Source organism: Pogona vitticeps, chromosome 3, assembly GCF_051106095.1.
Source record: "Pogona vitticeps strain Pit_001003342236 chromosome 3, PviZW2.1, whole genome shotgun sequence".
Classification (NCBI taxonomy): domain Eukaryota; kingdom Metazoa; phylum Chordata; class Lepidosauria; order Squamata; family Agamidae; genus Pogona; species Pogona vitticeps.
This window is the reverse complement of record NC_135785.1, coordinates 207,233,360-207,258,180: the sequence shown is the minus strand read 5'-3', so window position 1 is coordinate 207,258,180 and position 24,821 is coordinate 207,233,360. Positions and strand designations below refer to the sequence as shown.

The window sequence follows — 24,821 nt, the reverse complement described above, 5'->3', positions numbered from 1 at the left end:
GTTTTTGAAAGTCAGTGTAATAGTTCATGTTTAGTTTATCACAACTAGGAGGAAATTAGCCACATGGCAGACACAATAGGGCTGTGCTCTGTTGTTGTTCTTTATGCACAGTAGTCAGAATTTGCTTTTAATTGCCTTTTGCCATCTTCCCGCTCTCAGCAAAAACAAATGAAACTTTAAAAAGAACTGTACTTGTAAAGGGGAAAAAAAAGTGGTTTTGGTCTCTTTTAACCTGAATATGGCTGTTTGAAGCTAAGTTACAAAAATAGAAACACAGCAGGGGAAAATCTCTTTGTTGGCAATGCTAAATTGTGCCAAGCTTGGCTCTTATACTGCTTGGCTGTTATACTGAGGAGAGACCACCAGAGTGTGCTGACAGGACAGAAATTCTGCCAAAGGAGACAACACAGGTACTCTTAAGGGCCAGAAGTGAAATAGTAAGGGGAGAGGGAAATAAGAGGAGGAAAAGAATTCTCATCCTCATTGGGATGTAGTAACATTGCCTTATGTGCTCCTGAAAGATTTCTAACCATTAGAGATGTGACAGAATCAGGGAAGTTGGAAGCTGCTGGTTTATAATACTCTACAAATACTTCTGAGCTATTAGGAGGTGTAAATTTAGCTGGATTTATAGAGATAAGCTGCAGTTGAAGGCAGCTGGAAAAATAAGTGACACTCTAAGGAAATGTACATAATATTCTTTTCTATGCTATGAAACTAATTTTCCTTATCTGTGAAGCAGTTATAATCTAATTTGTAGCCAAAAACTACGCAACCTATCTGTTGTCCCAATGTGTACATGGGGGTCACAAACAGAAGGCATTTCCTTGCTTTTGCATTTTATAGGTATCTCCTAATTTCTGGCTTGTTGCACAAATATAGTGTGATGTCTACATGCAGACAAGAGGTGTGCCTGTATCATCAGAAAAGCATTTAAAGCACAGGGCATAAAAGGGCCCTGGGACCAGTGAAAAGGCTGAGCAACGGTGCCAAGTGTAGTACTATCTGTTTCAAATACAGTGGTGCCTCGCATAGTAAGGTTAATCCGTTCCGGATTAACCTTCGCTATAGCGAAACATCGCTAAACGGAAATAAAAAAGCCATAGAAACGCATTGAACTTTGTTCAATGCGTTCCTATGGCTTTAAAACTCACCGTTAAGCGATCTTCCTCCATAGCGCCGCCATTTTCGCGCCCTCGGTAAGCGAGGGCAGGGCGCGAAAATGCAGCGCGGACCTTCCGGCGGCCATTTTGGAACTGCCGATCAGCTGTTCTCCCCCACTTCGTTATGCGATATTCGCTAAGCGAATCGCTTAGCAAATATTGCAAAGCAAAAAAATGCCATAGGGGCCATCGCTGAGCAAATGCTCCAACAATGGCCCAGAGCCCCTCGTTAAGCGATTTAATCGCTCAGCGGGGTGCTCGTTAAGTGAGGCACCACTGTATAGGTAAAGAATCTTAGTGAAGAAACTCCCTTAGCATCACCCACTCTGATTTTAAGTGCAAATCATCAACAACAAAACAACAGAGGCTCCAGCTGAAACCAAATACATATAACTTGACAAATGTCACCAGTGAAAAGGAAATTATCTACAGGAATCATTTCTAGGAAATTGAAGTGGGATGAAGAAAAAGAGAGAGAGAGAGAGAGAGAGGGAAAGAGGGCAAGCCTGGAAGCCAAAACCAAGAGAGAAGTAGCATTGAAAACTGAACAGAAAAAGGAGGGAAAACAGAGGTTCTGTTCTATTATGTCTCCCAGGCATATGTGGCGCTGGAAGAGTTTTATTTATTTATTTATTCATTCGATTTATACCCCGCCCCCCTAGACAGCGTCTACTCGGGTGGCTTAACAAAATCATTAAATATTATTAAATAACAATAAAAACAGCACAATCAAAATAAACAACATTCATAATCAAAAAGACATTTGAACATTAATATAGCATGATCAAGATGGGGAATAAAAGAACAGAAAAGATAGAATTCAAGAATTGACATGAGGGAAAGCCTGCCTAAAGAGACAAATTTTTAAATGGCTCTTAAAAACACCCAGTGAGTGAGATATATTTTTTACAACTAATTGCTTATGATTACCCCTGGAGAAGACAATTCCTATATACAGAAAAAAGAATCTCCTATCAATCTCATCAATTATAGAGCGGCAGGAAATCTGGAGAGAGGGATAGTTGATGCAAAGAAAATAATTTAAAGATTAATGGGACATTAACTACTCATTTAAATACATTCAAAATATACTTTAAGAATATTATAATTTGGCGTTATAAATCTTAAGAAAGTTTCTCATAAGTTATTACTAGATAAGTCTGGACTCATGTTTTGACTATTTGAAGTCTTTTGGCATAATGCCCAGAACAGTGACCTTGAGCACTCTACTGTTGTTTAAAACTTGGAAACCTTTTTTCTATTTCTTTTTGATTTCTTCATGCCTGACTGCAACATAGATAAATTAACCCTAAAGTGGAGCATTTTAAACTGTACCTTGGGAATTAATATATTGGGCCAAAGTGAACTTTTTGGAACCACCTCCAGGGACTTGGAATCACAGTTTTGGCCATGCAGAATTGCAGGAACTAGGTCACCAGGATATGGATACAAACACTGAACTGGACTGTGATATTTGGGGCTTTTGAACCTCGGTCCAGGCCTATTTGGCCAAAGTAGATCTTTTGAAACTGCCCCAGGACCTGGAAGTGCTTACGTTTGACTAGCTGGCGTAAACCTGTGGGAATTAGGCCATCAGGCCACGGATACAACCATTGCACTGTACCTTGGCACCTTGGGTGCTTAAATTTTGGTTTAGGCCTATTTAGCCAAAGCGGACTCTTTGAACTGACTCTGGAGACTTGGAATATCTGTTTAGCTGGCATCAATTTGCCAGGGATCCATTAGGACACAGATACAATCATCAAACTGGACTGTGAGTTGGCCTAAGCTCTTGGGCAGCTGGAACAGAATGGCACAACAAGGACAATTTTGGGATGAAACAAAATCTACCCTTTAAACAATACTAGAAATAGTGAGATCCCACTACCAAGAGGCAAAAATATTCAATGAATATCTGAAGAATTATAGTCAACAAGTGACAGGGAATAACGAAGAAGGAAACGAGAGTGTGCCGGATGATCTATGCCAATCAAAAGAGGAGCTGGAGGAAATAAATGGGGAAAACCTAAGAGAAACTGCGTCAATATTGGATCCGAGGAGAGTATTAAGGGAAGTCAAGGGGAGAAAATCAGCAAAGTTAACTAAAAAAAAGCCTGGAAGATCTATTTAAGATAGACCAAGTGCATAAAGATCTAGGGGAGATAAATCAGATGCACAAAATGGTTTCAGAGGGCATGAAAGATGGCAGAATGCTTAGAGAGACAAACACAAAGTGAAAAACGAAAAATAAGAGAGGGAATTACTTAGAAAGATGGAAAATAAGAAGGGGGCCCTTAAGGTTGAAAAACATGTACAGTATATATTTAACTTTGGGAATTATAAAGGGGCATATCCTTTATATTAAAAAGAAGAATTAAATTGAAATAAGGGAACCATAACCAGGGTAAAGATGTAATATGGTGGGTTTTCATTTTAGGTAAATTAAACTAGATATAAAGCCGGGGCATTTATATTTTTATTAAGAATGTTATTAGAAAATCTTGAGAATACTGTATACTATGAAAGTAATATTATGATAGTAGTCATATTATATACTAAAATATGTACATGAATGGTTTGAATGTTTGAAAGATGTCTGGAATTTGGGGGGGGGACATCTGGGAAGACACTGAGATGTAAAAAACAAATAATTGTACGCAAATCATGTAACACGGTGTTTGATAAGCACAAACCAATGTAGATAGAGTGAAAAACTAATAAAATATTTAAAAAAGCACCCAGCGAGGGAGCCAGGCAGATCTTTGATAGAAGGCTGTTCCATAGTCGAGGGGCCACTGCCGAGAAAGCACAGTTTCTTGTTCTTTCTTTCCGGGCCTCTCTCGGCATTAGGCCCCTCAATCGACCCTTCTGGCTATGCCGAGTAATCCCGGTAGATCTGGGTGGGAGAAGGCAATTTGCCAAATACCGAGTCCCAAACCGTTTGGGGCTTTATACGTCATCATTAACACTTTGAAGTCGATGCGGAATCGAATGGGCAGTCAGTGTAGGGCAGGCAGAGTGGGAGAGATATGCTGGTGTTTTCTCACCCCACTCAGAAGTCTGGCCGCCGCGTTCTGCACCATTTGAAGCTTCCACATCAATCTCAAAGGTAGCCCCATGTAGAGTGCATTGCAGTGATCTAATCAAGATTACGAGCATGTGGACAAGAGTAGTGAGGGACCCCCATCAAGGTAGGGTTGCAGCTGGGTGATCCACCATAGATGAAAATAGGCGGAGCAGACCACGGACGCCACCTGGGTTTCCATGGTAAGCGCCAGGTCCAGATGTATCCCCAAGCTGTGGACCTCACTCCATGTGGTGAGAGACACTCCCCCACAAGAGAGGGAGTCTCCCCAAACCGTCAATGGGGGGGCCTCCCACCCTCAAGACCTCTGTCTTGTCTGGGTTCAGCCTCAACCCATTCAGCTGCATCCACTGCAGTACGGTCTCCAGGCAGCGCTGAAGGGAAGGAATGGCATCCACTGAAGTAGGTGAAAAGGAGATGTAAAGCTGGGTGACATCAGCATACTGATGGCACAAAGCCCCACACCCCTGATGACCCCACCCAGTGGCCTCATATAGATATTAAACAGCATTGGGGATAATCGACCCTTGTGGAACCCCACAATTGAGACTCCATGGGGCCGAGACACACTCCCCAAGCTGTACTCTCTCGGGACGGTCCTCCAAGAAGGAACGGAGCCAGGCAAGCACCAGCCACTGATTCCCAGCTCAGAGAGCCTCCCCAGGAGGATACCATGGTCGACAGTATCAAAGGCGGCTGAGATATCGAGGAGGACCAACAAGGACATATTGCCCGTCAGCCTCCCTCAACAAGTCATCCAACAGTGCAACCAGTGCTGTTTCTGTACCGTAGCACAGCTTGAATCCCGACTCAAATGGATCCAGAGCATTAGTTTCATCCAGAAGCGCCTGAAGCTGATCAGCCACCAACCTCTCTACCACTTTGCTAAGGAAGGAAACATTGGCAACAGGCCTATAATTGCTAATTTCGTCCGCTGCCAAATATGGTTTCTTCCTAATGGGCCTAATGAGTGTCTCCTTGAGGGCAAGAGGAACCTTGCCCTCCTGTAGAGACCCATTAATTATCGCTGTGGCTCATTCCGTTGTTATAGGCCTGGCTGCTTTGATTAGCCAGGCCAGGAAAGGGTCAAGGAAGTGGTGGCCCAACATCGATCAAGCGCTTTGTCCACTATATCTGGTGTCACAGGCTGAAAGCACTCGAGTGTCACCAGGCAAGGCGGAGCGCTAGACATCTCAACTCGAGCCACTGTATTTTAAGGAGGGAGATCCCGGCGGATTGCCTCCATTTTTGATATAAAAAAATGCTACAAATTGGTCAGGTGAGATATTAGAGGGAGGCCCATCACTGAGACCAATTCTGGATAGATCGCGAACTATACGGAATAATTCTGCTTGCTGATTGGAAGCTTTGCTTATCCGGTCAGCGAAGTGTGATTGTTTAGCAGCCTTCACCTTAGCCAGGTAATGGTTAGTTGGGATCCTGACAGCTTTCTTATTATAATCCATCGGTTCCTCTCCCCAGAAGGAACAGCCATCTCCTGTTTTGCTTCATTGCTCATAGGTCCCGATTATACCAGGACCCTGGCCGAGCTCTGCGCCTGAGAGAGTGTTTGGGAGCGATCGTGTCTACAGCCCTAGTGGTGGCGGCAAGCCAGCCATCAATCAGAGCTTCGACACAGGCGCCAGACAGGTCAGCTGGAATCCCTCTCATGATATCCTGGAATCTCATTGGATCCAGTAACCTTCGAGGGCGGACCATTGAAATAGGTCCATGCTCCCTGCGGGAAGGGAGTGCCACTGAGAGGTTACATTTTATTAGGTGGTGATCTGACCATGACAAGGGGACTGACACCAGGTCAGTCACCATCAGACCATACTTGCTCTGCTCTGTGGAAAATACCAGGTCAAGCATATGGCCACCCATGTGTGTGGGACCGTTGACATGTTGGGACATGTCCAAGGAAGCCATGTTTTCCAAGAACTCAAGAGCTGGACCGCAAAACTCTACTTCTGCATGGATATTGAAGTCACCCAGAACTAAAAGCCTTGGGGACTCCAACAGTGACGCAGAGACAGTTTTATGGATACTTCGAACTTCTAGAAAGACAAACAAGTGGGTCGAAGATCAAATCAAGCCTGAACTATCTCTGGTGGCAAAAATGTTAAAACTGAGGCTGTCCTACTTTGGACACATCACGAGAAGGCAGGGTTCTCTGGAAAAGACAATAATGCTGGGAAAGGTAGAAAGTGGCAGGAAAAGAGAAAGAACAAATGTGAGAATGACTGACTCCCTAAAGGCTTGAGTTTACAAGAACTGAGCAGGGCAGTTGAGGACAGGGTTTTGGAGATTGTTTGTTCATAGGGTGACCATACGTTGGAAGCAACTTCCCAGCACAGAACAATGAACATCCAAAGTTAATGACTTGCTGTATATGTCAGAAGAGGATCAGCAGGACAATTCCCTCCTACACCCAGAGAGAGAGAGAGAGAGAGAGAGAGAGAGAGAGAGAGAGAGACTGATCCAGCTTCATCCCAGAAAGCACAGCACAGAGATTATCTTAGTGATGGAAATTGTGGGAGACACAGTGCTTTTGGAGTATTAACATGACACTGGATTTGAACATATTCTTGCCTTTGAAGGCTTGGAAATGACTTTCAAGGCAAGTAGGAGAATTCCTTCAGTCACTTGAGAATTGGCTGTAGCTATTCTGGAAGTCTACAGACCAGGTTGAGCAAAACACAGTCCCCAGCTGCCCCCTGCCACCGACACTACTGGACAGCAGCTCTGAGCACTCCTTAGCATTCGCTGAGGGGAGTTACAGTCGAGCAGCCTCTGAAAGAGTGTACTTTGCCACAGGGCCAATTCTTAAAAAGTGTCTGTGTGTGCGCGCGTGAAGAATAAGATAAATGCTTTCTAATTATAGCCAAACAAGAGGGGGGAATGTAGAAGTCTCACTGTGAGACTGAAGAGGGACCATAAAGACATTGTAACAATACAATTTTGCACATATTTGCTTTCACACTATACTGTTTATGCCAATTAGATCACTTGCACACCTCCATATTTAAAATATTAAGTAGTGACAAACAGTAAGGAATTGTGGTCTGGTGAATGAGGAGGCAGAGACAAAGGACCTTCTTGAAAATCCTAGTTATGCCATTTTTGTTTGTGTAAATTCCATAATCCATTTCAGATACACTGAGTGCTTTCCCAAAGCATTTAAAATGAGGTTTCCTAGGTTTCTGATTATATGTCATCATTATCAAATAGCTGGCAACAGACTGGCCAGTGGAATACTACAAGATGGGCCAGTGAGAATAGACTGCCTTGACATAAAATTCGCTGCTCCCAAGCTGCCAAATGCCAATTTGATACATAGACAGACAGACAAGAAAGGTCTCAAATTTGGTGAGGAAAGATATTCTTGAACACTGCTGCCTCAGTGGCGGATGAAAATGAACTGAGGTAAAATGGAGGTAAGATGCATGACATGGCCAGTATAGTGGGCTGAGCTGCCAAAACCCTTGGGACTGGCTCAGAGATTCCAGAATGTTCTCGGCAGGCACAGAAAAACCCATTAATGTGGGTTCACAGTGAACATAACGAAGAACATTCCCCTCCCCCCTTTATGGTAGGACAAATTTTCTGTGGTCTTGAAATATGTCCATTTTGTAAATTAAGCACAACATGGGGGGGGGAGGAAGCCTGACACATCTGTGGTGCTGGAGGCCTATTTCTCTTGGAGCCTTGAGAATCCTCAACAAGATGTTTTCCACCATGAAGAGAGACTTTGGCAGATCTATTTCTCCCACATCCTTAGGAGAAAGGGGGCTCCTGAGTAGCTCTTGAATGAGCAACCCTGCTATTTCCTACTACTGGCAAATTGTCAAACAGGTCCTGGCAAGGGCATGACAGTGAGCAGTTGGATAGTTCATAGGTTGTTAACATTTGGTCCACAGACTTCCAGGAAGGCATGATGTCCTTGCTGGGGGTCTGTGCAGGCCTGAAGGAATGTTATGATCTTTAGCAGGTAAGTAAGAAACAAAGAAAAAAAAAGGAAATGTACAAAATCTTAATATCCCTTACTTGTTCATGTAAAACTTGACTTTTCTAAACTACTGCCTCCCTTAAAAAGAAGTTTAAAAAAGTAGTAGGTAAAACTAACTTTGATATCAAATAAGTACTTGATATTTCTGCACATGGTGAGAATGTGCAAGTGAATGACGTTGAGTGGCTGACAGCACGCAACATTTCTTGCTACTGTGCAGTCAGAAGCTGCAGAGTCAATGTCAATGTGGTATTATTACTATTCTTGTTTTAAATTTCTACCTTCCAATCATTCCAATAAAAATATTATAATAACAGTGTGTGCATTAACAGATTAACTTATTTCTCCCTTCTAAATCTTGAGTTAAGTCTTGGTGGTGGTAACAAAAGATATTTAAAGGGGGCCTGTAGTAAAGAAAAGGTTAAGAACTGCTGGGATATATAACTGCTTTTTCCAGCTTCAGCAAGGCAGCAATGTTGAATAGGTGCTGTTAGAAGACCCCCCTCAAGTGAAACATCCCCCCCTTTCTCAGGAGGCCCTGAGAATTCATTCTGAAACAATGTGTGTAACTGGTTAAAGCAGACAACTCAAGAATAGCTGTTACAGAATCACACTACTACAACGGAACTCCTCCAGGAATGTATTTATTTACATTAAAACACTATTATACAAACTCAAAAAAGAGACATTTTTGAGAGAAGGCATGCCCAAGCAAACACCCCTCTTACCCACTGCCATGTTGTTCCACTATATTCAAAATGGGAATTCTATGATCCAGGTCTACTTGAAGGGGGAAAAAAATCTACCCAACCCCAAGTATGAACAAACGATGGTAACTGTTAAAGCCCCTCCCAATATTTTTTTATTCATCCAAATAAAACTCTTGTCCAATGGTTTTATTTGTAATTTATTTATGTAACACAGTGTAGAAAGCTATCAATTCATATAAGCAATGATTCTGTACAATCATCCTGCAGAAACGTTTGTAGGATCCCCATCAATTTTTTTTTTCAACCAGCAGGCACTTTCCCTACCCCCGCCCCTATAAAAGTGCTCACAATTAACAGGGATTTTTTTAATTTAAAGATGAAAAGATACATGGAAAAAAGTTTACCCCCTTAATGCCTAAAGTGTGCACATAAAACAGGCACAAAGAAACAAATGTGTATTCCCATGATTTCTACTTCACTAGTACAGCAGAAGCAACAATCTGTACAATAAAATGCAACTGCAGAAGAAAATAATCTTAACTCGTCTGGAATACCTTTCTTTAAAAAAAAGGGAGGAGGGAAAAAATTATAATCGACTTTTAAATGCATAGTGATCAGAAGAAGAAAACCCAGCAAAGAGAAGCAGCTCAATCCCACATACACAGAAAGCATCCCAATCAATTCTGAAAGCATATTTCAATTATGACTGTTTTTGTTTCTCCATCACAAATCACAAGAATAATATACAACTGCCTAAAGGAGCTATATGATAAATAATTGGGAAAGAATCTATTCATGCACTAGTTCGGTACAGCTAAACTTTACAGTACACAAAAAACATTCATTAATAATGTAGTTTAAAGACTGAAATGTAAAGAGAGAGAGAGAGAGAAAGAGAGAGAGAGAATACATTACTGATTTTATAATTCAAGTTCAGGCATCTACTTGTGTTACAGCACAGCTGTCAAAAGGCGATAATGAGTAAATAATAAAACAAAGTGTTTGTTTTCTTGCTTGTTTCCACATTATTCTCTTAACACCGATGGGCAGTGAAGCAATCATTTTGCTGTCCAATTCATGAGGCTGCTGTGGTGTTCTAGTTCTGCATCTGTTCAAAGAACTTGTAGGTGGGATTTTCATAACCATTTTGTTGCATCTTTGAAAGGTGGCGTTCCTCAGGCGTCACTGCAGCATCCACCTAAGGCAGGCAGAAGGAAGAGCACAGTCAGGTTTTGGCATGGACAGCTCAAAATGGGTGCATTCAAAGTGTTTGCCCCACCCCTAAAGTGGAGCCAGATTGAATTTAAAATGGGTGGGCCACATGCAGCCTGTGGGGTGACCATTTTTAATGGATCCCCAAGCATGCTGGGTTCTTCGACAACCACTGAAAAATGTAAAAAAAAAACATTTTTTAGAAGATTACACCCTCTGGGGGGCATGTCTGAAAATTTTGTTATTGTTTGAGGGGTCCCCATAGCTCTGTTTTTTTTTTTAAAAGACATATTTTGGCCACTGTTTTTTAAAAGACATATTTTTGACCCAAGTAATTTCTCAAAGTTAAACCCAAAACCCAACACTTTGTTAAGTCTGAGATGAGTCCAAGGAACATCACAACTTCTTTCCACAGCAATCTAAGACTACAAGGCATGCTAGTATAAAGATGTGTTCAGCTCCCGCTTCAACCAATCCTCAGATACAATAATATTAATCTTAGAATTGCAAAGTTGGAAGGGACCCTATGGATCATCAAGTCTAGCCCCTGTTTAGGAGGCACAGTGGAGAAATGAACTCTCAGCTTCTGGCTGTGCAGTCAGAGACCTAAACCACCAAGCTATCCAGTAGTTCTTCTGTTTTGCACAATGAAAGAATCTATAAAGCTCTGCACATTTGGTCCAGATGACTCACATTCCGTTTTTGAGTCATTCAGTACAGGCGGTGTTTAAATCTACAAGTTAATATAGCCTAAACTGTTCCTTTATAAACATTCCTTAACTTTGATGCCTACAAAAACCTTAGCATCCTGCTCATCTGAGTTTTCCATTACCTTAGTGATGCTTAATAGCAACTGTCCTGGATACACAAACAAAGCAGATAAGTGAACTAGGACAATACATGTAAGGGGAACTGCCCCAAACAACTACTGCCCTAGTTACAGTCCAAAACCTAAATCCAATTCCTCCCTGGAAGACCTGGCAGCCTTTGTCCTCTTTTTGTGCTACTCAGATTAGCAACTGTTTTTATGATCTAGAATGGAATGTAGATTGTGCACAATACAGTTTCTACTTACAGCTAGGTCCAGAAATAATTGGACACTGACACAATTGTCATAATTCTGGCTCTGTATGCCACCACAGTGGGTTTGAAATGAAACAACCAAGATACAATTGAAGTGCAGACTTTCATCTTTAATTCAAGTGGATGAACAAAATGATCACATGAAATGTTTAGGAATTGCAACCATTTTAATATGCAGTCCCCTTACTTCAGGGGCTCAAATGCAATTTAACTAATTAACACAATCATGAATAAAATGTTCATTTTTAATACTTTGTCGAGAACCCTTTCCAGGCAATGACTGATTGAAGTCTGGAATGTATGGACATCACCAAACACTGGGTTTCCTCCTTTGTGATGCTTTGCCAGGCCGTTACTACAGCTGTGTTCAGTTGTTTTTTGTTTGTGGGTCTTTGTGCCTTATGTTTTGTCTTCAGCAAGCAAAATGCGTGCTTGATCGGGCTGAGATCAGGTGATTGTCTTGGCCACTGCAGAATATTCCATTTCTTTGCCTTAAAAAACTCTTGGGTCATTTCTGCAGTATGTTTTGGGTCACTGTCCACCTGTAAAGTGAAGCACCATCCAATCAACTCCTCTGAATTTGGCTGAATCTGAGCAGACAATGTATCTCTATACACTTCAGAATTCATCCAGCTGCTTCTGTCTTCTGTCACATCATCAGTAAACAATAGTGACGCAGTGCAAATGGAGGCCATGCCTGCCCATTCCACTGCCTCCTTCGTGTTTTACAGAGGATATGTTATGCTTCAGGTCACGAGTCGTTCCAAGGCTTCTCCATACTTTTTTCTCTCCATCATTCTGGTACAGGTTGATCTTAGTTTCATCTGTCCAAAGAATGCTGTTCTGGAACTGGGTTGGCTTTTAAAGATTGTTGTTGTTTAGTCGTTTAGTCGTTTCTGACTCTTCATGACCCCATGTCTTCGTGACCCCATGGACCAGAGCATGCCAGGCCCCCCTGTCTTCCACTGCCTCCCAGAGTTGGGTCAAATTCATGTTGGTAGCTTCAATGACACTCTCCAACTATCTCATCCTCTGTCGTTCCCTTCTCCTCTTGCCTTCACACTTTCCCAACATCAGGGTCTTTTCCAGGGAGTCTTCTCTTCTCATGAGATGGCCAAAGTATTGGAGCCTCAGCTTCAGGATCTGTCCTTCCAGTGAGCACTCAGGACTGATTTCCATTAGAATGGATAGGTTTGTTCTCCTTGCAGTCCAGGGGACTCTCAAGAGCCTCCTCCAGCACCACAATTCAAAAGCAACAATTCTTCGGTGGTCAGCTTTCTTTATGGTCCAGCTCTCACTTCCATACATCACTACAGGAAAAACCATAGCTTTTTCCCCATTTAATATTTTATTTTTAAACTACTAGGAACAGGGTAGGGAATACAAAAGGTAAGGGGAAGTGGAAGGGGTGGGAAAAGGGTTTTAAGGTTAGGAGAGCACAAAATATACAATCATCCATGTAAGCACACAGCCTCCTAAGAGATTTCTGTGGCCGGAACAGAGAGGTTCCAGGAGAGAAGCATACCCTTTAATTAGCTGAGATGAGTCCTGTTCCCAGCCAGGCCGTCCCACCTGCTCCTTTTCCCAAGTCTGTTCCAATTAGCAATTTACTGAGAGAAAACCAAAGATAAAAATCGTGAGCTTTGGAGTCTGCCAAGACAAACAAAACTCAGGCAATTAATGGACTCAGTAGCTTAATTGTGGCCCAGGATTATGCAGGTTAGCTGCTCAACAGACCAAACATAAGTTTTTAAGAATTATTGTTTTAATAGAAAAATAAAGAATTTAGAGATATTCAGTTTGTTGCAAAGCATAGCATCTAAGTATATTTCCATAAATCAAATCAGTTAGAACTACAGCAAATTCCAGCTATAAAAATAAAATAATAAAACTCTAAAAATAGCTTGACAGGTAGGCAAGGCTTAGTCCCCCTTCTCTATATCCTTGCAATGAACTATATCCTAGCAAAATACAGTGGTGCCCCACATAGCGACAATAATCCGTTCCGAAAAAATCATCGCTGTACGGAATCGTCGCTATGCGGGGCAAAAAAAACCCATAGGAACGCATTAAAACACGTTTAATGCATTCCTATGGGGAAAAAACTCAACTTTAAACGAAAATCCTCCATCTGGCCGCCATTTTTGGTGCCTCTAAAGCGAGGCAACACAGCAGGCGGCCATTTTGGAACCGCCGATCAGCTGTTTGGCTCTCTCTCTCTCTCTCTCCACCCCTTGCAGGTCCAGCCTGGGCAGGGAGACTGAGGCCAGGGTCTCCCTGCTCAGGCTGGGAGGCCATTTCCATCTTTCCAATGCATATGGTGTTTATAAATAATACTTTTTAGTTTCTACTATTTTATCAACAAACCAAACCCATCATCATGCACCTCCCCTGAGTATGTCCTCCCCTCATTAACCAGATATTATAATATATAGCTCAACTTTTAGCCCAACAATTTGAATTACAACCGTGACAGTATTATCAGAGTCCACACAGTCCAGCCAAGAAAAAGTCCAGACTAAACAGTGGACACAGAAAGTCAGTCTCTCCAACAGATATCATTTCAATTAGTCAAAACTCCAGTCCTGGTTTTCCCAGCTCCTCAGTCTATTCGTTTACATTCATCTTGCTGATGATTCACTTTCCGTTTTCTTGCTTCCAAAAGTTTATTCCTCCTTCTAAGACCCAGCAAAATTGTGTTATCAAAGTCCCATTGGTCAAACTCCAGTCCTGGTTTCCCCAGCTCTTCAATCTAGCCGATTATGTCATCACAGTGATGGTTCGCAGTCTGTTTTCTTACTTCCAAAAGCTTATTCTTCCTTCTCCGAAAGCAAGATTTTATTATTAGAGTCCCACACAGTCTAGGGGAAAAATCCACACTAAACAGCATTCACAAAATTTCAGTCCCTTAACACCTGTCCAGTAGTATTTTCTCTGGGATTTTTTTTCCAGAAACACAATTTTTTTCCGTCTCACTGTCTCTCTGTTTGACCTTGAGCCAGCCTGCTGTTTAAGAGTTTTTTTAGCTTTGAAGAAGCAGGTTGGCAAGCACGACTCACCACTCCTTCTTTTCCTCAGGTATTTTCACTCTAGTTTCTTTTTCATCTTAATGAGGTTATTCATAAATCAAAGGCTTACTTTGTTATTGTATATTTTCAGCCATATTTTTGTTCTCCTCTCCCCGGGGAATGGAGGTGGAGTTACTCACAGCTATTCTGCCAAAAAATGGCTCCCGTCTCCAATCTGTGCTCAGGTGAATTTTCAGAGGGAAGAAAAATCAGGTTGCTGCCCAATCCTCTTCCTTCTGGGGCTCACCAACTGCTTCAGAGAGACCTCTCGTGGTCTCCCCTTTGATCCCCCCATTTTTAGAGGGACCCCAGACTGGGCGGTTCCAACTTTCCCCGGGAGCTGTTTCTGGCAGCTGCCCGCTTCACTGTGACAAAGCTCCGCCAGGAAAAATCATAGCTTTGACTATGCGGACCTTTGTCGGCAAGGTGATGTCTCTGCTTTTTAAGATGCTGTCGAGGTTTGTCATCGCTTTTCTCCCAAGAAGCATGTGTCTTTTAATGCTGTCACCATCTGCAGTGATCATGGAGCCCAAGGAAGTAAAATCTGTCACTGCCTCCATATCTTCCCTTTCTATTTGCCAGGAGTTGATGGGACCAATGGCCATGGTCTTAGTTTTTTTTATGCTGAGATTCAGACCGTTTTTTGCACTCTCCTCTTTCACTCTCATTATGAGGTTCTTTAATTCCTCCTCACTTTCTGCCATCAGAGTGGTATCATCGGCATATCGGAGGTTGTTGATATTTCTTCCAGCAATCTTAATTCCGGCTTGGGATTCCTCCAATCTTGCCTTTCACATGATGTGTTCTGCATATAGGTTAAATAAGCCGGGGGACAATATAAAGCCTTGTAGTACTCCTTTCCCAATTTTGAACCAATCAGTTGTTCCATATCCAATTCTAACTGTTGCTTCCTGTCCCACGTATAGGTTTCTCCGGAGACTGATAAGGTGGTCAGGCACTCCCATTTCTTTAAGGACTTGCCACAGTTTGCTGTGGTCCACACAGTCAAATGCTTTTGCATAGTCAATGAAACAGAAGTAGATATTTTTCTGGAACTCTCTGGCTTTCTCCCTAATCCAGTGCATGTTAGCAATTTGATCTCTATTTCCTCTGCCCCTTCGAAATCCAGCTTGTAGTTCTGGGAGTTCTCGGTCCACATACTGTTGAAGCCTACCTTGTACGATTTTGAGCATGACCTTGCTAGTGTGTGAAATGAGTGCAATTGTATGGTAGTTGGAGCATTCTTTGGCACTGCCTTTCTTTGGGACTGGGATGTAGACTGATCTTTTCCAATCCTCTGGCCACTGCTGAGTTTTCCAAACTTGCTGGCATATTGAATGTAGCACCTTAACAGCATCATCCTAAAGATATTTTTGGAAAAGTCTAATCTGGCCTTTCTATTCTTGAGGTTTATGAATGGTTTGCATCTTGTGGTGAACCCTCTATATTTGCTTTCGTGAAGTCTTCTCTTTATGGTATATTTGATAATGATGTGTCTACCTTTCGAAGAGCGTTCTTCACTTGGCTGGGTGTTGTGAAGAGTTTTTTCTTTACCATGGAAAGGATCTTACATTGATCCACCACTGTTGTCTTCCATGGACGACCAGGCGTTTTATTGTTGCAGAGCTCACCATCATGTTTTCTTTTTCTCTCCCTCTCCTCCCCCCAAATGTGTTAAACTGTTGATATGGCCACTCCTAATGTTCCTGCTATCTCTCTTATCAATCTATTTTATTTTATTTTCCTTTTTGCAGCCTAAGGATGGCCTGTTTCAATTTTATTGAGAGCTCCTCTGAAGGCATGTCGTAGGTTCATAGCAACAGCTTGTGGATGTAAATGCGGCTGTGACACCTGAAATCAACTCAACCTTTTATCTGCTCATCTGATGATGAAATAACGAAGGAACAGCCCACACATGTCCATGAAAGATGAGTCAATTGTCCAATTACTTTTGTTCCTTTGAAAAAGAGGGGGCTAAACAGATGGAATTCTTAAACTATTCCTACAATCTGGATGTGAATATCCTCAAATTAAAGCTGAGAGACTGCATTTTTAAGCCCATATTCATTATTTAACTGTAACTTGAATTTATTTTGGTAAACAGACAAAAATAACAAAACTTTTGTCAGTGTCCCATTATTTATGGACCTACCCTGTTTCCCTGAAAATAAGACATAACCTGAAAATAAGCCCTAGTAGGACTTTCCACGATGCTCGTAATATAAGCCCACCCTAAAAATAAGCCTCTTGTTAAGTGACATCCTGCCCTCCACCATTGTGCAACAACCAAAAGATGACATGACTGTGTTTGAATAAATGTAGATTGCTGTACATGAAAAAAAAATCCCCTGAAAATAATGTGGTTTTTTGGAGCAAAAATTAATATAAGACCCTATTTTATTTTCGGGAAAACAGGGTAACTGTATATTTATAATCTGAATTCAGTCTTACAATGCAATCTCCAATTTCTGTCACAAAAAAGTAGTATAGTTAAAGAAAATCCAGATGTTGTCTGAAGACTGGACAGGCTCTTTACTTCATTTATTAAATTATCTTGTGCTAAACAAAGGGCAGAGTGTACTTGGATTATTTAGTTTCTATCTCAATTCATGGAACTGCAATTCACCTGTAACTTTCACTCACCTCCACTACACCATGATGGATAGATGTATACTGTTTTTTCTTTAGCATTACCAAAGTAATGACAATCACTGTTGCAATGACAACACCTCCCACCATTAATCCAATAATGGCACCTTTGTTTGAACCTACATCTTCAGCAAAGAATACCTAAAAAAAGAGATAACCAATTATTTACAGAATTAAGAGATGGTACTTTTCCCCCCAACACATTTTGCAATCTTCCAAATTAATAACGTTCCACTCAACTATCCAATGATATCTACCAAGTGATCAGGCTCACACAAAATAACTCAATTCTGTCTCTATATATGCGGCCAACTCAGAATTATGTATGCATGAGAACTAGTTGTTTATGATTCCTTCTCTTCAGGATCTGATCTAGAACACCCTTCCCGTTTTTGTTGCCAATCCTACCAGGCTTGCTGTATCTCCTAAATCACATGCTGTCCACGGTTAAAGGGTCCCTTAATCCTCTAGAATAAGATTATGGGTAGACACAAGGTCCTACAAAGATGGGCTCTTTGTTTCAATCGTGGAAGGGCTTAGGGTTCAGCTAATAACTGGAAATATTCAAAAGGGAGAAAGCTGTGAAAGCGTATTTTTAACAGATTCACTTTTTCCCTTAGCTATTTCAGATCAGAGCATACTGTTTTTTATAATATATAGGTAGATTTAATGACACAAGCATTGGATTTTTTCTTTAAGCTAATATATACAGTAGTACCTGAGGTTTAGGCAAAAAAGTATGAAGGCGAAAGCTCTTGAATTTCATTAAAATTTACTTTTAAACTAATATAACCTAATTTATGGTGATGATTTACTACATTTATTTTACATAAAGAACTCAAAGGTAACATTCTTTCCCATTTTCATTCTCAAAAAACTCTGAGGTTAGATTAGTAGATAGTGACTGGTCCAATTCAGTTCACTAAACTTTATTGCAATAAAGAGTTTGAGTTTACACAACTGACATACTGTTGTTTACACTGATAGTGGCATACTGTATATCCCTTTTGCAACACATCAGTTCCTGCCAGTATAAAAATATAAATACAGTATTTCCCAGCAGAAAAATAACATGACATTTCAAACCAGATCAAGTTACTTGATATGATAGATTAGGTAACAAAAGATAAAGAGAAATAATGTGGTTCTGATCTTTAGAATAAATTGGAATGTAGAATAAGGAAATGCTCCAGAGGTTTGACAATGCATGCACGCATGCACGCACGCACACACACTCACACACAAATGCCTCTTAAGCAGGCAAAAAAGCCCTACAGTGGTGCCTCGCTAGACGATGATAATCCGTACCACTGAAATTGCTGTTTAGCGAAACCATCATCTAGTGAAAAGCATTTCCCCATTGGAATGCATTGAAACCTCTTTAATGTGTTCCAATAGGGAAGAATCGTCGTTGTCTAGGGAAGATCGGCCATAGGAAAGCCGCTTTGTGAACCGCCGATCAGCTGTTTAAATTGCTGTCTTGCGAAGCTTAGGTCCTGAAAACACCTGTTTGTGAGTGCGGAGGGAGCTGTCAAAATCGTCTAGCGAAAATCAGTTTGCGAAGCAAGGACCAAACACTGTCCAGCGAAATTCCCCCATAGGAATCACTGTTTTGCGAATCGCTATAGCGATCACAAAAAGCCAATGTCTAGCAAAAAAACAGTCATACGGGTAACTGTCTAGTGAGGCACCATGTATTTATCTTTCCCTTTGGTTTCACAAAGCCAAGGCTTTTAAGAAACCACTCTGCTCTTTATTCTCCTCTACTGTGCATTTCTTGCCTTCTTCTTTCTTTTCTATTTTTTGCTAACTGGACAATGGTTGGGTTGCACTGACTACCCCTTCAAGGCTATACTTTTCCTCTTCAAGGCAAAAAAACGACATCCTTTTGGGGTCAACCTAGATCCAAGTGCATCCGGTCTTCCTCTTGCAGGCCTGTCCCACTTATATATAATGAAAGCTGGTGGGAGGGACAGCATCAACTTAAACTGCAATGGAGTACTCTGACGAGGTTTGCTAAATTATCCTGTGCTTATAGCTACCCTTCCCCACCTCATGCTATTACTTGTAAAGAATGAATGCTGACCTGCAACCTCTTAGCACAGAAAGATCCAGTACATTGAAAGTACATGTAAAGTATTTTTAAATGGTAAAAATATAAGGGAGGCCCGGAATGAAAAAACAAGAAACCAGGCTTTCTCGGCGGTGGCTCCTCGCCTCTGGAACAACCTACCTCCAGAGATTTGTGCGGCCCCTTTGCTGGGTATCTTTAAAAAATCAACTAAAAACGTGGATGTTTCAGCAGGCCTTCCCTCCAGTTAACTCCTAATGTTTTCCTTCCCTCTTTTTTCCTACTGCTTGTTTTCCATCTTGTTGAATTTGTTCTTTGTTCATTACATAATAATTTTATATCTATCTGTGTATTTTATGTGTATTTTATTTATGTTGTAAGCCACCTAGAGTGGTCATAACTGACCAGATAGGCGGGATATAAATAAAATAAAATAAATAAATAAGATGATCACGATTCTGAGAATAAAGATTTTCATAGTCACAGAAATGTAAAAGCAAAATCCCCAAAATCCAGGTAACATTTTCATGAACAAATTTAGGAGACCAGATTTACATAATTACTAAGAATACAGCAATATCAAGCATAAGAAAGTAGGCCATGCTCACCAGTTTCTGATGATGTACTTCATATCCTGAATCGTGTCTATACTCTGCATCCATCTTTAATTCTGCAGTCTCTTCTGTCTTAACATTGGTTAATCCTGAGCCTGTATTATACAAAATCAACCAAATAATAAGTAGAAACATTTAAATGTTCCTAGGAATACCCTCCATCATAGCTGCCAAGAGTAACTGACAGTAAGAGTCACGAATGACAAAATGCATGGTGAGACAATGAAAGAGAATGTGTCAAAACATAAGGAAACAAAACTAGAGTGGGGGGAAAACAGGCAATGTGTTCTACTGCTATGAGATATGCAGTCCATTCTTAGCACTGGTTCAGGGGGTGGGGAGATATATATAGACTATTTATAAAACTAAACTAGTATTGTGACAGTTTCCAAGGGTGGTTCACAAAAAGGAGAAGCAGTGTAAACTTGCCAAGAGCAATATTTTTGCAAGCCATTTGGTGGTTTTTCCATTTACACAGCTCAGAACATTCCCAATCCTGTTCTTGATAAAAGGCTCCTGTTCTTGGTTTCCTCCATGGCATTATGAGAGACACTGACCCAGCTCTCAAGTGTTGGGCTACCCAACTTTGTCAAGGGAATTTACACAATGGAAACTTTTGCAGTTCCAGCACATCACTTGAAATGGCATAAGAAGGTGGAGATCCTATATTCACTTACTTGAGAGTAAGCTCCACTTAATTCAAGGGTATTTTAGCTCTGGGCACACTTGTGCATACGACTGCCTCGGAGTTTGGATCATCCCTATCTTATTGCTCTGCCTTAGATATGGTGATCCTGATTCAATAAAATATGGTATATAAAGAAGGAAACAAGTGTTGTGCTATGCGCACAGAAACCCAGTTTCAGGTTTTGTATCATGACTATCTTAAACAACAATGTCTTTTGACATCTGAGATGGAAATCCATCTTTACTCTTGGACTCCAAGAAATCATTTCAGAATTTACAATATATTTCAGAAATGCAAATGTCTTCACTGTCCTTTAAAGTAATCATGATGCAAACCTTGAGACCTGTGTGCAAGAGGAAAAGGAGAGATGCCGGCATGACCTTTGTTCCTGGTATAATAAAGTCTTTGTTTCTGAAGCTGGATCATTCTGTTTGAACACTCATGCCTAAATAAAACACAATAGAGAGGCTCCGCTACAGGCAAGCACCTGTGTCCTGTTGCTGCACACTAGTTTTCTTTGAAGTCATCCAATTTTCCGCCAATATGTGGCTTTATCATATTACCTACAGAAGAAGAGATTGTGCCAATACAATACAGTAATTTTGTGGAACAGGCTCTAAATATGTACTTAATGGATACTGAATTTTTTCTCACATACAAAAATATATAAAAGCAATCTCATGTGTTAGTCAAACTTTGTGTATAGATAGCAAAGGGCATATTGTGTTTCACTTCCTTTTTAACAAAGTCCTAATGTTTCACTTTTCTAAATACATATCAGAAAAGCAACCATAAGTGGCTATATTCTGCAATACAACTGCCTTTGTATTTCCATTCTGAATATTGTCAAATTAATTTGTTTAACATCATATGTTATTAATATTATATCTGGGAGCAGAGGCAGCCTGTGGCTAGAGTGGGGCCAAGGATCTTTCCCTTTCATAGCCATGGCCCACCCTTATCTGGCAGTTTGCTCCCATTCTCTGGGAATCCAACTTTTTGTGACTTGAGGTTTAAACATTTGCATCATTATAGATGTTAATTCCCAAGTTATGTAGCTAATAATACAAATTAATTTCAATGAAAAATAATCAAATTGGAGCATCAGGAATATTTTATTTACTAGTGCTGTTAAGCTGAAACTGAGTTACAGCAACCCTCATAGAGCTTTCAAAGCGAGATAGTTAAGGAGTGGTTTTACCAGTTCCACACCTCCAGTGAGTTTCCAAGGCTGAGAAGGGATTCAAACCCTGGTCTCCAGAGTCCTAGTCTATCACTCTATCCAGTACACCAAACGGGATACTTATATTTATTTATTTAGTCCCATTTGTAGGCCATCTTTCTTCCAATAAGGGGATTCGAGGTGGCTCACAATGTTAAAACAAGTAAAATAAAAAAATACAACAAATTACGCATTAAAAACAATTAAGCTATAATAATAATAATTAAAAACATTTGAAACTTTAAAGCCAAATAAATAATTAAGAAATTTGCTATTCTATTTAGAGGAAGTATATTGGATTAGAGGAAACTGCCTTATGTATTTATGTATGTTTCTCAATATTTCAAGTATGTAACAGCAGTGGGAAATATATGCACCTCCAGACATTGTTTGGCTGGAGCTCACATCAACCCTCCTCAGCACAGCCAGTAATGAACTGTTATGGAGTTGCAGTCCAGCAATATCTCGAGTGTTACACATTTTAAGTTCCTGCTGTATGCATAAGCATATGGCATTGAGAGTTACAGTTTCTGAAGAAGCCTGTAACCATTTATCACTTCTGAAACAGCAAACAGAATTTCTACAGGCTAAAGGACCAAACAAAATTTGAAGCTAATAATTCCAGAGCAACTTACAAGGTTTCTGACACTGCAAAAGAGGAGAGTTGGGGTCTCTCACTCAGATGCAGTCCCTCATGTCTCTTTTCATAAAAACATTGGCACCAAAGGGACCATGAGCGCATGTCATGAAAAGCCATTTATTTCACCTGATACTATTGTTTCATGCTGTTTTACATAAAATATTGTGGAGGCACCTATGAAATGGTAGCTTAACATCCAGCTACTAGTACAACATATTGGGAAGTATGGAGTCTTGCCAATCTCCACAAGAAAGTTTGGGCAGAAGCCCAAGGAGAAAAACAACAGCAGCCAAGCTTTCTTTTTTTCGATATGTCTTTAGTACAAACTGCTGAACATATATCACACAATTCTTCATGGGAGCCATATTTGTCCTAATAATTTGTTTCAAACCTTGAAAACAAGATAAATTTGCAAAACATCACACTTCCGGTTTTATTCCAATCCAAGCGACTCTTCTGTCAAATCAAGGATTTATTTTATTAAATTATTTTACTCTTTACCATGTTTAGCATCACTGAGCTCAGGTGCAGAATATGATTATTAGAACAGATGGATGAGACTGTCATTTTTAGACATTAAATTTGAGCGATCTAGAACACTACTAGAGTGCACCATGCTTCTACATGACATGTTACAGTGTAACCACAAGAACAAACTAGACATGAATTGTGTGAATGCCACTGCACTCTCTCCTTTCTTTCTGGGGAAGAGGGTTATGTAAAGAGCACCTATGGCGAAGCCTGAGCAACATCTGGATTATTGTGGGTGGGTAAATTTTCTCTCTACTATTGTTCCCAACACAGAGCATGAAAGTATTTACATTTCAAGGTAAGTTTCCATTTACCCCAATGGAAGCTTCCTCAATTTGCTGACAGATTAGTCATTATTTTTGTTTTGATCTTTAGAATATAATATAATTATAATCAGGGTAGACTGCCACCATTGGCACTACAACAAGCAACCAGAAATAAACTTAAGAATATTTATTTCAAAATTTGAACGTGAAATTTGGATGAAAAAGGCTTGGCTAGCTGAACGTGCCTATGATTTGCAGACTTGGAGTTGTATTTTGAAGGCAATATGATGTCAGTGGAGAAATGAATTTAATAGTTAGCTTTGGAAGTGTAACTGACTGTATAACATCCTTATGCCTGCTTTGTAACTTTGCAGCAGCTTTCTGGAGAACTACTAAACTTCCATATGTTTGTGCATATGAACTTAATATGGTCTTAGAGTACAAAAAATAATAATATACAACTTATGTAAGACTTTCAGAAGATAAATTCAGTATCAAAGCAGCCCTTGCAAGTCAAAGCATTTCACTCTATCAATATTTAGTATGAAATTTCAATGTATAGATCATAAAAGCACTGCAATGTCCCCCTTTACCTGTTTTTGGGAAAAAGAGGAAGCAAGGTCTTTTGAATGAGAGTTGATTTGAAAATGTTTGAAGGATGGTGCAGGGACAGCTGATGTCATCTCAAAAGATGTGCCATCAATTGGTTACATTTGAAATGCGAAATAATCATTCACTGGCTTTCCCACCCCCATGTATATATAGAGTAATCAGTTAACAAAAAACCAGAACATTCTTTGATTTATGGGTCTCTATTAAGAAAAGGCTAAGAAATGCCACCTTCGTTCTTGACAATTATGCTTTTAAGGCTAAGCAGGACTCAGGGCTCTGTGGAAAAAAAAACCTGATATGCCACGTAGCATGCAATATGTGAAGTCAGTTGTTGACCTGAGAAGACCAAAATTACTTGCCTCCTAATGATGCTATTAAAAGTGATGATATTTAATGAAGCACTCTGCTGGCATAGTTTGTGGTAAGCTGCAAACCAGAGGTATAATATGTCACTGGATAAGTCATGTAAGGAAACAGAACGAGGCTAATCCTAGGAGAGGCCCTATTTTGAGCCTAGTGTTGTACATTAATTCACTATTGCTCTGGAAGTTCAATAAAACAACATGTCACATTTCTGTTGCTCATGGTTGTTAACAATATACGAAAACAATTAAGACATATATTGTTGGACTTGCTACTTAATGTGTCTCACAAGTGAATAAACTGTTCAAATTTCTATTACAGTACTTACAAAACTCTTTGGTAGCCTTCACTGGATAGGAACACTACAGATTTCAGCTTATTCTATCAAGTCATATACTGTTTCTATCCACAGGTCTGTGTAAATGTAATCAAAGCACTTTAAACTTCCATTATATTTGTCTGAAACATTTTGATAGATAGCCATTATTATTCTTCAGACTGAACACGAGACTTATATCAAAGACTAAAGGCATTCTTAGGAAAATACTTTGGAAGCCCTATAAATTAAACCTTTGAATTCCTTTCTAAAGCTCACACAGCTGCTGAACTTAGCATTTTTAGTTTCCAAACCAAAATATGTATGCTTCATCCACAAAAATGCATCACATACATACTTTGAATGCCCGCAGCTCCTGCCTAATGCTAAAGTTATGAGAAAAAAGGTACACTAAAGGAGAAAAAGAACAAATCATCCAACAATCCTACGTGTATGAATGTGTGTTATATTTCATCAAGTTGTGTCTGACTTATGACAACCCTAATAGGGTTTTAAAGT

General features: G+C 40.3%; 1 protein-coding gene across 7 annotated transcripts in view; it reads right to left on the bottom strand.

Moving 5' to 3' along the window:
- Positions 1 to 8,885: 8,885 nt before the first annotated feature.
- APP (amyloid beta precursor protein) overlaps positions 8,886 to 24,821 on the bottom strand; it is a 189,633-nt gene continuing 173,697 nt past the window's right edge. For all 7 annotated transcript variants that reach the window (XM_078388947.1, XM_078388948.1, XM_078388949.1 and 4 more), the window contains 3 exons: positions 19,659 to 19,759; positions 16,974 to 17,120; positions 8,886 to 10,165 (listed from right to left, as the gene is read on the bottom strand). In XM_078388947.1, the coding sequence (XP_078245073.1) occupies positions 10,064 to 10,165; positions 16,974 to 17,120; positions 19,659 to 19,759 (350 nt within the window). In that variant the 3' untranslated portion in view covers positions 8,886 to 10,063. The remainder of the gene's footprint in view (positions 10,166 to 16,973; positions 17,121 to 19,658; positions 19,760 to 24,821) is intronic.